Genomic DNA, 13,481 nt, shown 5'->3' on the forward strand with positions numbered 1-13,481 from the left:
AATCATACTTATTTTTTTAGGAATTTCTTTATAATCTATTTAACTTAGTATTAATTGTGTTGAAATTATGTTGGATCATCCCAAAATTTGAAAAGTGAAATATTAAATTGAGTAAAGAAAACAAATTTTAAAATTAGGGATGGTTGAAATTTTGTAAGATACGTCATATAGTTTAACTTATTATATATAATTAAAAGTGAGAGGTTGGTGCAAGTATCTTGTCTTGGGCCCTCTTTGCTCCTTCGACTCTCTTTGTTTGTTGTTTGTTGTTGAAGTTGACCTGTAAAAGTACTTCCAAGCCAAGTATATTTCAATTGCTAATTCTCACTTGGGAGAGTGCATGGACACACTAAACTTGAGATAAGGGTTATTAGATAACAGTTTCATTTTTCTGAAATTTATACTTGTTCCTTTCCAACTTTTTAAATACACTTCTCACCTTTATTAAATTAAAAACAAAACACTTTAATTTCTTAACTGATTCTAAAAAAGTGAGTTGAATATTTCTTAAGCTTGGTTTTTTAAAACTTTATAACAAAACTTGAAAAGTAGTGCTCACAAGGTTTAATTTCCAAAAAAACAAAAGGGTTGTCAGTTTTTACAATTTTTTCTTTTTGTTTTTCCATATCAGTTCAAGTAAAGAGAAAGAATTGGCTAAATTAAAATCTTGTCTTTGTATAAGCTCATGAAATTTGAACCCCCGGTCAGGGATCTCATATAAATGTTGAAGTTAGAGATTCATGGTCTAAACAACCACCTCCTCACAGATAAAGAGCAGTTCATTTTCAAATTTTTGCAAAACAAACCTCTCTTCTGATGTTATAAGATTAGTAACCACACATTTCTCCTCAGAAAATGGTTTCCTACCTGTCCGTCCAGCTCGATGAAGATAGTCAATAGCACATCGAGGCAGATCGAAGTTGTATATATGGGTTGTTTCAGGCAAATCAATTCCCCTGGCCACTATGTCAGTTGCTACAATAAGATAACTTCCTCCTTGTCTCAGTTCCTGCATTCAAAACAATCAACAATTCAAATAAAAAATGTGTTGATGACTCAGTTTCAACCGAAAGTCCAACTCGAGTTCTTCCGAGTCTAACATTCTTGTGACAAAAAGTCAAGAATACCGTGGTTTGGATTGATTCATTGTTAGGCAGAAAATAGTGGGTGAAAAGTAATGGTATCCAGTGGTTCGGTAAAGAATGAGATTTTTTTAATCCCATGTTCATTTAAACTTTTCGATAAATAGAGACGAAGAATGAAAACAGGGCAGGGTCTATGTGGAAATCCTAGTATAGGGAGAAAAACCACAGTATAGATGTTTCTTGTTATTTTCTAATACTAATAGAGGAAATATTTATAGACAATAAGAGCCTAATAAAAAAAATAAAAAATTAGGGCAAAGTAAATCTGCCCATTATTTCTAACAAAACTAATTGGGACAGGGTTGTCAGGCGAGATATCACATCCCAGTTAGCTGATCTCACAGCAGTGTTAACACCCTACTTGGTTAATGGTTGGCAAAAGATTGCATACAAAGCTTACCGACAGGGAAGAAGCTCGTAAATTGTAATTCACATCTTCCTCGAGAAGAATGACGTCAGAACAACCACCATATGAGGCCTTCAAGAAATCAATCATCAAGGTTGTTGGTGGAATCTTTCCGGCCTTCTTTGACTTCTCTGACTGCAAATCCAGTGTAACAGAATCAGACAAGTTACAATTCTTCAATTCTTTTGCAACTATTTGAACGGATTGGCTTCCTAGAACTAGATTTTCCTGAAATCCAGAGTTCCAGACCTAAAAATGTGAACCTAAGGGCTTAGATATGCAGCCACGGCCATGCTTGTAGCATGTCCAGTTTTGCAATTGTTATGGAATTGAAAAATAAAGATAAATAGAAAAGCATAAACAATAAAGAAAGAAACAACACAAAGATTTACATTATAGGTCCATGGGCAGAGGGGAATAGTTTACTATTTGAGAGAAATAGTTTAAATTACATAGTAGTAGTGGCGCCTTTAAATTTAGAGAGGTTATGTAGAATACTTCTCTAAACATCATTATGGTCAAAAGTGTAAATGGCCATTTCCACCGCTAGATAACAGATTCAAAGATTCAAAGTGTTGATAAAACGTTTTCTCTATTTTTAATTTTCAAGGGCAGTATAATCAATTAGATTAGAGGCTTAGAGCATTCAATTCATTGATGATCCGTAGCAAGCAAATATAATTTGGCGTAGTATAGCTCAATTTTCTTTCAAATAGTAAACCATGAAGAATCTAAAAGCTTCAATAGAAAAAAGCTGTTAGAACATTTTACTTATTTACTTGGTCATTCATCTAAAAGCTTCAATCAACACAAACCTGCTCACTGACAAAAATGATTGCAGACTGAGGAATATCTGTTAGTAACAAGGTCAGGAGGGTTTGATGCTTTTTGTTCTTCTCACATGTCTGTCAAAGTCAAGCAAACGATAATACTTCAGCAAGTAAAATCAAAACTATTAGAAAAAAGAAATTCAATGTGCAGTGAGATGGATGGCTGAGAATACTCCTGAATGGACAATAAAATTTACCACAAATCTATGCAGTAAACATGATGGCATGGGCTGAGTTGAGTTAATATGAATATGAACAACAGTACTCTGCAAGAGGAAGAGAGGGAAAGTTTTATCAAGCTAATGAAATTAATAGCTGAATTGCATCACAAATTGGAAATAACCAAAAAGAATTCCATATACCTTGGTCCACTTCTGCTGTATACAATCATGAAGAAAATGCCTATGCTGCGGAATTGATGCACTTGCAAAAATCGTCTGACGGTTACTGAATGAAGAATATGACGTCAATAGTTTTTTTAGGGAACTAACTTGCTTTGAGGAACTAAACATGAAATCAACCTGACAAACAAACGAGAAAAATGATGTGAAGACCTTTAAATAAAAGTCTATAACAAGCTTACTACAGCATTTTTAGGATGCTTATTTATATCTTTATTTACTTTCAAGACATCTGAATTATAATCTAAGCATGTGGAATGATACATCAATGTTTAACAAGCTGTTTTGGTGGCTGCAAACCTGTAAGAATATTGCTCAATGGCATAACAAATTTTACGAGCTGTCCAGAAAGTATGTGCCAAGAAGCTAGTGAAAAACAAAATTTCTTTTCAAGTACCTCATCAATTACCAGCACATTCAATGAACCAAGGTCAAGAAATTGTCTCTCTACCATTTGGCACAAGCTTCCTACAGTCGCCACCAGTATTTCAGGGGGATCTGCCTACAAATTTTCATAACTCAAAGTTATAATATGGATGAGGAGTTTCTTCTACTAATCACAACCCAAGAATGTAGCAAGAAGATGGAAAAAACAACAATCAGATGTCATCGGTGAAACTTTAGAAACTCAAAACGAAGTTGGCTATGGCAATGCATTGTTTTGTCTATACATGTTAGTGTTTGGGTCCAATTGCATACACCTCAACTACTCTCACAAGACAACTATCTAACCCTACTATGCTTGGTTGCCAAAAAAAACTCGAAGGATATAACCCCTTGGTAGGTAGCCACCATAGCCTGTAGCCATCCCTCTAAGCATTTAACAATTTACAGTGGCCTTGTTGACCACTAGTTCAGTTCATGACAATGCAACTATAAGCCGTCAAAACATAGATTCTAAACATGCAATTAGAAGTATCGAACACCATCTAACCCAAAACCCTTCTCCAGTTTTTTGACAACATCACATAAAAGCCATTGAGTGTACTTAAAGAAGAGGAACAGATGCAGCACCTTTAACCAAGTCTTGTGTCTTCTCAACAAGCCTCCATCTAAAAGAGCCATGACAACATAAGAATTTAGCCCATCTTCAGATGCAGCAGGCTTGGCGGCTAACATCCTAGCAACTTTTGTAACCTGAGTTCCATTCCACCAGGTAAAAAACAAGATTACCATAAAAAAAAACTAATTTCAGAACTACAAAAAGAAAAACAAGAACAGATGAAAGAAGAAAATACATAAAGTTCAAGCATAATCTGGAAGTTACAGAGTTCAATCTCACTTGCATTCCTAACTCCCGTGTGGGTACTACAATCAATGCTTGAACAGCTGATTTTTTAGCGTTGATTACAGAAAATATCAACAGCAAATATGTCAGTGTCTTCCCAGAACCTGTCTAAAAGGATAAGAGTAAGTAACGAACAGTACACAGAATTTCAAAATACCACACAAACAAACAACCAAAAGAGTCCATTCTCCGAGTAGATTACTTTATATACATAGACTTGACCTGCGCATGAAGCACACAATCCCGACCCGAAAACAAAACTGGGAGAGCTTGCCTCTGCACATCAGTTGGGGCAACAAATCCAATTTCCTCAGTTCTACACCATTTAAGAAAGAAAATGGAAGGGGGAAAAAAAAAAAAACCCCATAAGACAAAATAATAAATTAAGAAGGAATTCAAAAGAATAGATGGAATATGTAGAGTTGCCTGCGCAGTATATGCTCGGGAACGTGTCCATTGCAGATTTCCCGGAGAGTGGAAGCCTCGAAATTGGATTCAGCTACGTTCTTTAAAGAAGAAGAGCTCAGAAGGGCTTGCAGAGGCCTAGATTTTGAGGTGGAGTAGATGGGTCCATTGGTATTGATAAAATTTGGTAATTGAAAGGATAAATGAACGGGAAAAGACCTTTCAGATGAGAGGAGCAGCCAAGGAGGAGGGAATTTGGTAGTGGGAAGAAAGGTTGCAGCCATTGGAATTGGAGTGAGCTCGCGCAATATTGGATAGGTTCAAAAAGGGGGGAAGGGAAAATGGCGAGAGAGTCTACTGGAGCTGAGAGGAAGAGGGAAGAAGGGGTGTAATAGAGAAATCGCGGGCGCCGGTTGTGAAGTTGCCGATGCGAACCTAACCGCCTAAAGTTCGAAGTTCGAAGAAGGATAAGGCTTAAAGTTGGTTAAAACTTTAAAATTAAATATGGTTTCAAAAGTTTTAATTTTATTTCTTTTATTTTTTTGGTCTAAAATCTTTCAAAATTTCAATTTTTATAAATGTTTAGTGATACAAACATTTTGAATTTTATTTTACGTTTTCAATGTGTAGGGGTAAGTTCGAAAGTTCATACATCCCAAACTTCAAACTCTAATTTGTAATCTTGAATTTTGACGATGATGTTTTGTATGAAATTAACTTCTTTTGTAAACTTTTGTTGAAGTTTATGACTTTATAATTGTTGGAATTTTTTGTCCTAAAACTCGTAGTTTGTAAATCATATTCTATTCAATAAAGTTGTTATTGAGAAATTAAATATTATAATCTTAAATCCAATAAATCAAGTTCCAAGGCTATTTTTTGAATAAACTTGAACTTTATGTGTAAACATAAACGTGGATCAAGTTCGAGTATATAGCCTAAATAGTCTATAGTATATGAAATAAAGGTTGGGCGCCTTATTTAGAGAAACTATGGATGCGGCCCACTTTGTAGTACAAACGAGGTGATCCTAATCGTTCATGTAGAGACATGAAAGTGGGGGCATCCTATGTAAAATGTTTACATAAGACTGAACCATGAATTAGTCATTTTTACGTTATAACACCGTTTACTGTTTAAAACTGACTATCTCAATTATTGATGACCTAGGTAACTTAGTCTTAATCCTGAGTTAACTATGAACTCCTGTTCATACGAGATTATCCTTAGATCTGCATAGGTGAGGGCAGCTCATCAGCGTTGGCCCAATAAGCCTCCCATTTCAGGGGTAAGATCGGGTGGATAGCTGGGAACATAGGGTACAAGATGGAATTCACTCCTACCCGCTTTAGGGTTAGTAGATAGGTTGCTCTCTTAAGCACTGAATCCAAGTCTTGAACAAGGGGCCCCACCCTCTCATTGGCCCGAGAGGGATTAAGTTTATAGGTTGAACCTTAAACCAATTGTTCAATAGTGGATTAGTGGGACTTAAGGAGCAAGATGTAATCTTGGGGGTAAAACGGTATTTTGACCCAGCCAAGGTTACGAGCAACCTGTGAAGGATTAACTTACTGATTATGGTTTTATCAAATGGACACAAATATATCTATAGTGAGGGGAGTGCAACTACGGGACTTTAGTGGAATGACCCGTTAGTTAACGAATGTTGATTAACTCGGTTTAAAAGAGTTTAGCTAGTTAATCTTGAATCGTTGGAGCCCATGATCTATAGGTCCATTAGGTTCCTCTGCTAGCTCATATGGATTAAACTTAGAACAGTGTGATGAAATAAGTCGAATTGTTCGAATTGGGAGAAGAAAGGAAAACCGACATATACAGTGATATAATCGTCGGTCTTCTAATTAGAAATAGAGCTTTATGTTTTACATACTATAAGTATGAATGCGGATTCATACTAAGAAGCTCGGAATTGGTCAAAAATAGTAAAAAGTCAAAATGTTGACTTTTGACTTTGAAAAGTCAAACTTTGACCGGCCTTATATTCAAATGTGATTTGAATTTTGGAAAAATGAATGCGGATTCATGCTCGGGAGGTTGGAATTAGTCAAGACGGACAAAATGGTAAAAAGTCAAAATATTGACTTTTGACTTAGAAAAGTCAAAGTTTGACTTTTGACTAGAAAAATCTAATGACCATTTTACCCTTGGACTAAGTTAGTGGGAAAATCCAACATTTTGTTGGATAATCCCACTAACTCTTAGTGGGATATGTGGCTATATGAGATATAGACACCTAGCCCACTAAGTTCCACTAATTGTTAGTGGAACATTCAATTAGTGGAACATTAGGTGTTGAGATTTGGCAAATGAATTGCATGCATTTTTGCATGTAATTAGGCTATAAATAGAGATGTTTTCAAATGTTGAAGGACTTTTGCCTCTTTTATCATTTTCATAATCTCAACAAAAGAAAAAAGAAAGCTTCCAATCTCATTTTATCTCCATTACTTTCTACACCAAAATTGGGTCCCACAACCCGGTTCTTTGTCTAGAGGATAGCAGTTGAGTACTAGTGGTGGTCTCGGGTAGAATTGGTAAGAAGACATCAAACCTTTTGTAAGCTTCAAAGGTAATACTTCTTAAAACCCTAATTTGATTAGTTTATGGTTACATGTTAATTGTGGCAATTAGGGTAGAAATTCGATTCTTTTTCCGCTGTGCATGACTTAGTTCTATCAATAATCTACTCTAAAGTGTCTAGAATTATGTAATATAGTTATGCACTCGCTTAGCTAATCGAGTAATTTTTCCTGTTTGAAATTTCTTATTAGCTAATCGAGTGGTCTTCCCTCTTTGAAACTTCTTATTGACATTTCTCATCAGGATGTATGTACTATTCATACATTTCAAATTTGCTAAAGCTCTGAACTATATAGTACTTACTACCGGTGCCACGGAGAGATGTTTTTAGATCTTGCATAGAAAACTCTCTTACTTTATAGTAATTTGTAATACATATTGGTTTTACATACCATCAAATTTATATATGGTTAATAACCGCTTTGTATTGTACGTGGAATTCCTAATTCAAATTGAAATGTACGTGATATTCTCTTATTCATTTTTGTTTAGGAGGAATTTCATATTTCATATTTCCTTTTTATTATATTTTATATATAATATTAAACACATTAAATTTAGCGGGTGAAGGTTCAAGTCGGGGCATGAATACCCTCTCCTTCATCCTCGACAGATGACCCTATAAAATCTCTACTTTGACCGAATTATAAATTTTCCTACTCAAATAAATATTAAAAGTATAAATAATTTTGGGAAATTATTAGATATATATAAAAAAAACACCAAATTATTAACAAAATATAATAAAATTTTAAATTTTATTAGTGATAGACATTAATTAATCAATAAACTTTTACTGGGTTTATTAGTGATAAAATATAAAATTTGTTATATTCTGTAAATAAGTTTATTCAAAAATAATTTAATAATTTTCAAGTACAAGAAAACGAGGTGAATGAGTATTACCTTTACCATAGGAGTAGAGATGGAGAATTTGAATTACAAATTTAGTGGTTAGAAAGTGTTGTTTGTGAGAAATAATAGAAATTTGAGTTTGGAAGAAGCAAATCCAACTCGAAGAGTGAAGTTAGGTTCATTTCTACCGATATTGAGAAGTAAAATTTTTCTTAGAGGAATCCATGGTCAATATTGGAGCTTAATATTACCCGCACAACAATTGAGCATAGGTGCGTGCGTGAAGAACACCCAAATAATACATTGATTTCCAATAAACAATAGAAAATATATATATTTCCAAAAATATTGTAGATATTTATATATGGAATCTTCCATAAATTATATACACTGCGAGGAGGAAGAGAGTTGAGCATGTGAATACAGTCGAAGATGAAGTGGACAATTCAGCAATGGACGAAACGAAGGCAATCCTTAGAATATTCTGTCGATTCGTAATTTGATTGATATCAAACGAGAGGGCTTAAATCTTTGATGGGCTTTTCCATTGATCGCCATTCACATAATTGGTGGTTGAAATTCATTCAGCAAAGATAACTTTTTCCCAATCCTTACTTCCAACTCTCATGCACTCCATGTGAAAACACGCCTTTCTCAATTACGTAACTTTCCATTCTCCATTTCTCACAATGGCCGTCTCCTCCGACTGCCGGATTGCCCTCTCGGCGGCCGCACCTGCCACTTCACTGGTGGTCCGGAGGAGGTTGACGTCTGTGGAGTTTGGCAATGGGGAATTCATGGGGAAGAAACTCACGGAACCCAAACGAGTACCTGCTGCTGCTGTTGCTATTAACGGTGTTCGGCGACGTGTTTGCATGTCTCTCACGACTAATGTAGCCATTGGCGATGCTGCGGTAATGTTTAGAACTCTGCAGATATTTGTGTTTTTTGGTTTTCTTGTGTTGTGGACCTTGAAATGCCTTAGGTTTATGAAACTACGACTTCTTTGTTGATTCACATTGATTTCTGATGATTCACATTGATTTCTGAGAGTATGTTTGTTAACATGTTGGACCGTTGGTGATGATCTGTCTCTGTTTTTCGATAGAATTTTCTCTGTAGACGTTGCCAACTACTATGGCATTTACTCATTTGAATTTTTGTTTATTACCCTACGCCTTCTGGTTGTTCCAGTTGAATCTATGAACTTGGTGCAATTTGGACTTAGTCTGATATGTATATATACGAACAAACCTGAGATATACAATTGGGAATGGAAACAAGGGACTGAAAAACCGTTAGAGCTTCATAAATCTTTGTGAGGCCTATTCAGAAATATTGATCTGAGGCAATAATGAATGTCTTGTTGCTTGTGACTTTGTCTAGTTGAGAGAAATGGATATGGAGAAAAGGGACCCCCGGACTGTGGTGGCGATCATTCTGGGGGGAGGAGCCGGCACTCGTCTATTCCCCCTCACCAAGCGGCGGGCCAAACCTGCTGTAAGTTTCCTCTACTGAACTCAATTTTTCTTATAGTGATAGAGATCATTTATGGTTCTTTCAGTTTAGATGATTGGAATTTAATGACATTTTATTTTCATATATATATGCATATGGGATTTTGCTACAATGGCTGCTCTGTGATTTCTTATGATTTACCATTACAGGTTCCAATAGGAGGAGCATATAGGCTGATCGACGTGCCAATGAGCAACTGTATCAATAGTGGAATTAATAAAGTCTATATTCTCACTCAGTTCAATTCAGCATCATTAAATAGGCATCTTGCTCGGGCTTACAACTTCAGCGGTGGAGTCACCTTTGGAGATGGCTATGTTGAGGTACGTTTCATTCACATAAAAAATGTCCCTTAAGAATTAAGTGAATCATATATCCACAATTATATTCCCCAAACCAAATATGACTTATAGAGCTTTCAGCTATATCTTAGGTTCTTGCTGCCACTCAAACGCCAGGGGAGGCTGGTAAAAATTGGTTTCAAGGTACAGCAGATGCCGTGCGACAATTCCACTGGCTTTTTGAGGTACCAAAAGATAAAAAAAAGGAAAATTTTTATCTAATAGCATAGTAAGCAAATTATTGTGTTGAGAAGAATATAAAGAAACGATTGTTCATGACATTTTAGCTGTTCCATATACAATATTCAGCATAAAGATAAAACAAAGTGACGAAAGGAAATATCAAATGTTAAATAGAGTGATAAGCCTTTCCTGGTGCAGGATGCCAGAAGCAAGAATATTGAAGACGTGTTGATTCTGTCTGGAGATCATTTGTACCGAATGGACTATATGGATTTTGTTCAGGTAAGGCTGAAGATGCCATCAAGAACCAATCTTTATTTGTTATTACGTTTAGTTCTGATACAGCTTCTTTACATTGGCAGAATCATAGGCAAAGTGGTGCAGATATCACTCTTTCTTGTCTGCCAATGGACGATAGGTGAGTGACATCTTGATGTTTTCTTCTGAACAATTAACTTAAAAATTATTGTATTAAACTACCGATTGACCAAAAGCTTAAGCTCATGGTTTATGGTAAATTTCATTGCCCCTCACTTAGGTAGGAAATGACATTGTAAGAGTTTGAATATGAGACTTTCTTCTTTGATACCATATAAAATCACCAATTGACCCAAAAGCTTAAACTCATGGATTATGTTAAATATAATTATACTACTTTTAACACGTTGATCTCGAAAAGCCCCAGAGATCTTGATCATGCAATCAGTTCAAACCTTTTTACGTTTGTAGAAACTTGAGTATCTAGGTCTAAAGGTTGAAATTATTACAGAAATATGTAAGAAAGGAGAAGCATTTTTACTTCAAATTTATGTTTCTTTTAATTGAGTATCTAATACTGCTGCAATTTATTTACAAAACGCATTACCTTTTATTGTAGCCGAGCCTCAGACTTTGGTCTAATGAAGATAGACGAAAAAGGAAGGATAATTTCATTCAGTGAAAAGCCTAAAGGACAGGACCTGAAGGCCATGGTAACATTCAAAATTGCTTTCACCACAAAATTAAATCGGTGGAGGAACTTTAAATGATCTTGCTGATGAGCCTAAACTGTATCATCTCTATTCGAATTGAAGGCAGTAGATACAACCATTTTAGGACTCTCGAAAGAAGAGGCTCAGAAGAAGCCATACATTGCTTCCATGGGAGTTTATGTCTTTAAGAAGGACATACTTTTGAATCTTTTAAGGTATTATGAACCTAATGCTATTTATCAATCTAGTAATTTTATACAAACTCAAAGGACTTTGTCGAACACAAAATATTAGACGTTGCTTGAATTTGTTCAAGTCAGATGGCGCTTTCCAACTGCTAATGACTTTGGATCAGAGATTATCCCTGCCTCAGCCAAAGAATTCTTTATAAAGGTTTGTAATTTGTATGTAACCTTTCTGTCGAGACTGTTATATCATCTTTTTCAACTTTCTACTTGCAATTTAGACACAAACTAATGCTAACCTCAACAAATTTTCACAGGCTTATCTCTTCAATGATTACTGGGAAGATATTGGGACAATCAGATCCTTCTTTGAAGCGAACCTTGCCCTGACAGAGCAAGTAAGACAACTAAACATTTTTTATTTACAATTTCTTACCCTCTCTCACCCTTTAGTACTTCCTCAAATTACTAGAATTGTAATTTGATTTTTCTTTTTATCTTGCTAATCTTGCTGTTCAATCTCATGTTTGCTTATACCTTTCAGCCACCAAGGTTTAGTTTTTACGATGCTGCAAAACCAATGTTTACTTCAAGAAGAAACTTGCCGCCTACAAAGATTGACCAGAGCAAGGTCAGTAGCATTTTGCAGTCATCTAAACCTCTATTATAAAATCATAAACTTTAACAAAACCTTCATTCTTGTTTAACGAAATATGCTGTAGACTGCCTTAAAATAACACTGCATTTGGCATAATTTTCTTTGCTTGTTATGTTGAGAAAATATCTGGGTTCTTTGCAGATCGTAGATTCTATCATCTCACATGGAAGCTTCTTAAACAGTTGCTTTATAGAGCACAGTGTCATCGGTATCCGGTCGAGAATCAACTCAAACGTTCACTTGAAAGTATGTACTTTATGGAACTTTTGCATGATATGGTAAACATATCAGATTTCTGTAACATGATGGTTACCATAGAACTGAGTTTCTTACCAAAGAAAAAACGAACTGAGTCCAATCCAATCCTTTGCAAAACGAAAGTGTTTTTCTTAAACAATGCTGTGTGATGAGTTGCAAAATGCAGGACACTGTGATGCTTGGAGCAGATTACTATGAAACTGAAGACGAAGTTGCATCTTTGTTAGCTGAAGGAAGAGTACCAATAGGAATAGGGGAAAATACAAAAATAAAGTAAGAACCCCATCACACCCAAAAAAGGATCTTCATATGTTATGTAGCCTGCTTTCTAATTCTTCATTGTTGATATAAATATTATGTGCAGGGACTGCATTATCGACAAGAATGCTAGAATCGGAAAGAACGTGGTCATTGCCAATTCTGAGGTACCGTTACCATACGAATAGATTTGAAATGAGGTTGGAATGAATAAATTTATGTTTTCATTGGAATCGTATTGCAGGGCGTACAAGAGGCGGATAGATCTTCAGAAGGCTTCTACATACGTTCTGGCGTTACCATCATCTTAAAGAATGCAGTAATTAAAGATGGTTTGGTTATATAATAAAACATGTTTGCCAATCGTTCATTGATTTGCATTATTTCTTTAGTTATTTTTAATTTTCTGTATCACATAAAATAAGAAAGCAGAGGATGTAAGCTAACAGCCAAATATATCTATGGATGTCATTCTTCAACGCAACGACTATCCCAAGTATGTTTTTATTTGGCCAACTTGCTTTGAAGGAAAAAAAACCATTTTTTTCTCGTGTCATCATCCTTAGGTCCTAAAGGACCATTGCTTTAGTGCACTTCCAGCATCAGAAAATACAAGTCTAAACAACTAGCTCATAAAAAAATGTATACTCAGTTGGTTGTCCATTTGATTTTTGAATATTAAGCTTATAAAAACTATTTTCATCCATTAATTTATATGTTTAGAAATTGATTAAGAATTTTAATGTTTATATAGGAAACATGAAAACAATAATCTAATGCGTTTGGTTTTCAACATAACCGGTTAGAGTTATATGGTTGTCTAGGTTACTTGTAGTGTGTGGCTCATCAATTAAACCAAAGATCTACGATCCAAATATAGGTAGGTCATAAATGCTTTATAAAATTTAGCTAAGGCTCTCTGCTAGGCTATCAAATATCATTTGTAGTGTGGTTCATATCCTCTTCTTGTTAATTTTCAATACTGAAAATGTCCAGAATAATATGAATTCACAATAGTTAACGATCACCTCCGCAAGGATTTCACTTCGATTATTTGTAGAATTCTAGAACAAATTATTGTGTTGAAGCTACATTTTTTTTCTGCCACAACAACCTTAACTCCCTAAATCAAAACCACAAAAATGAGTGGTTTTGTGAGATTATGTATAGCTCATCTT

At 35.2% G+C, this 13,481-nt stretch overlaps 2 protein-coding genes across 5 annotated transcripts; one reads left to right on the forward strand and one right to left on the reverse strand.

The window, feature by feature from the left end:
* Positions 1 to 650: 650 nt before the first annotated feature.
* Positions 651 to 4,949, reverse strand: LOC101202973 (DEAD-box ATP-dependent RNA helicase 58, chloroplastic). Of its 4 annotated transcripts, none has more exons than XM_031882317.1 (10): positions 4,497 to 4,949; positions 4,293 to 4,386; positions 4,065 to 4,178; positions 3,797 to 3,919; positions 3,180 to 3,284; positions 2,744 to 2,902; positions 2,579 to 2,647; positions 2,367 to 2,456; positions 1,546 to 1,779; positions 651 to 1,009 (listed from the first exon to the last, which is right to left on the reverse strand). In XM_031882317.1, exons 1-10 carry the CDS (start codon positions 4,757 to 4,759, stop codon positions 746 to 748), a joined length of 1,515 nt encoding a protein of 504 aa, XP_031738177.1. In that variant the 5' UTR covers positions 4,760 to 4,949; the 3' UTR covers positions 651 to 745. The 4 variants fall into 4 exon arrangements, with proteins under 4 accessions (XP_031738177.1, XP_031738176.1, XP_011650984.1 ...); XM_031882316.1 differs by having other exon boundaries at positions 4,050 to 4,178; XM_011652682.2 differs by having other exon boundaries at positions 1,546 to 1,686; positions 4,497 to 4,948.
* A 3,403-nt stretch (positions 4,950 to 8,352) lies between these two features.
* LOC101208605 (glucose-1-phosphate adenylyltransferase large subunit 3, chloroplastic/amyloplastic) lies at positions 8,353 to 12,793 on the forward strand. Its single transcript, XM_004134098.3, has 15 exons — positions 8,353 to 8,845; positions 9,318 to 9,431; positions 9,599 to 9,772; positions 9,883 to 9,975; positions 10,172 to 10,255; positions 10,336 to 10,391; positions 10,851 to 10,944; positions 11,047 to 11,159; positions 11,265 to 11,337; positions 11,447 to 11,527; positions 11,674 to 11,760; positions 11,929 to 12,033; positions 12,212 to 12,318; positions 12,410 to 12,470; positions 12,548 to 12,793. The coding sequence occupies exons 1-15, from the start codon at positions 8,621 to 8,623 to the stop codon at positions 12,647 to 12,649; spliced, it is 1,569 nt and encodes a 522-aa protein (XP_004134146.2). The 5' UTR covers positions 8,353 to 8,620; the 3' UTR covers positions 12,650 to 12,793.
* Positions 12,794 to 13,481: the final 688 nt, after the last annotated feature.

The sequence above is a fragment of the Cucumis sativus genome, chromosome 3, assembly GCF_000004075.3.
Source record: "Cucumis sativus cultivar 9930 chromosome 3, Cucumber_9930_V3, whole genome shotgun sequence".
Taxonomy (NCBI): domain Eukaryota; kingdom Viridiplantae; phylum Streptophyta; class Magnoliopsida; order Cucurbitales; family Cucurbitaceae; genus Cucumis; species Cucumis sativus.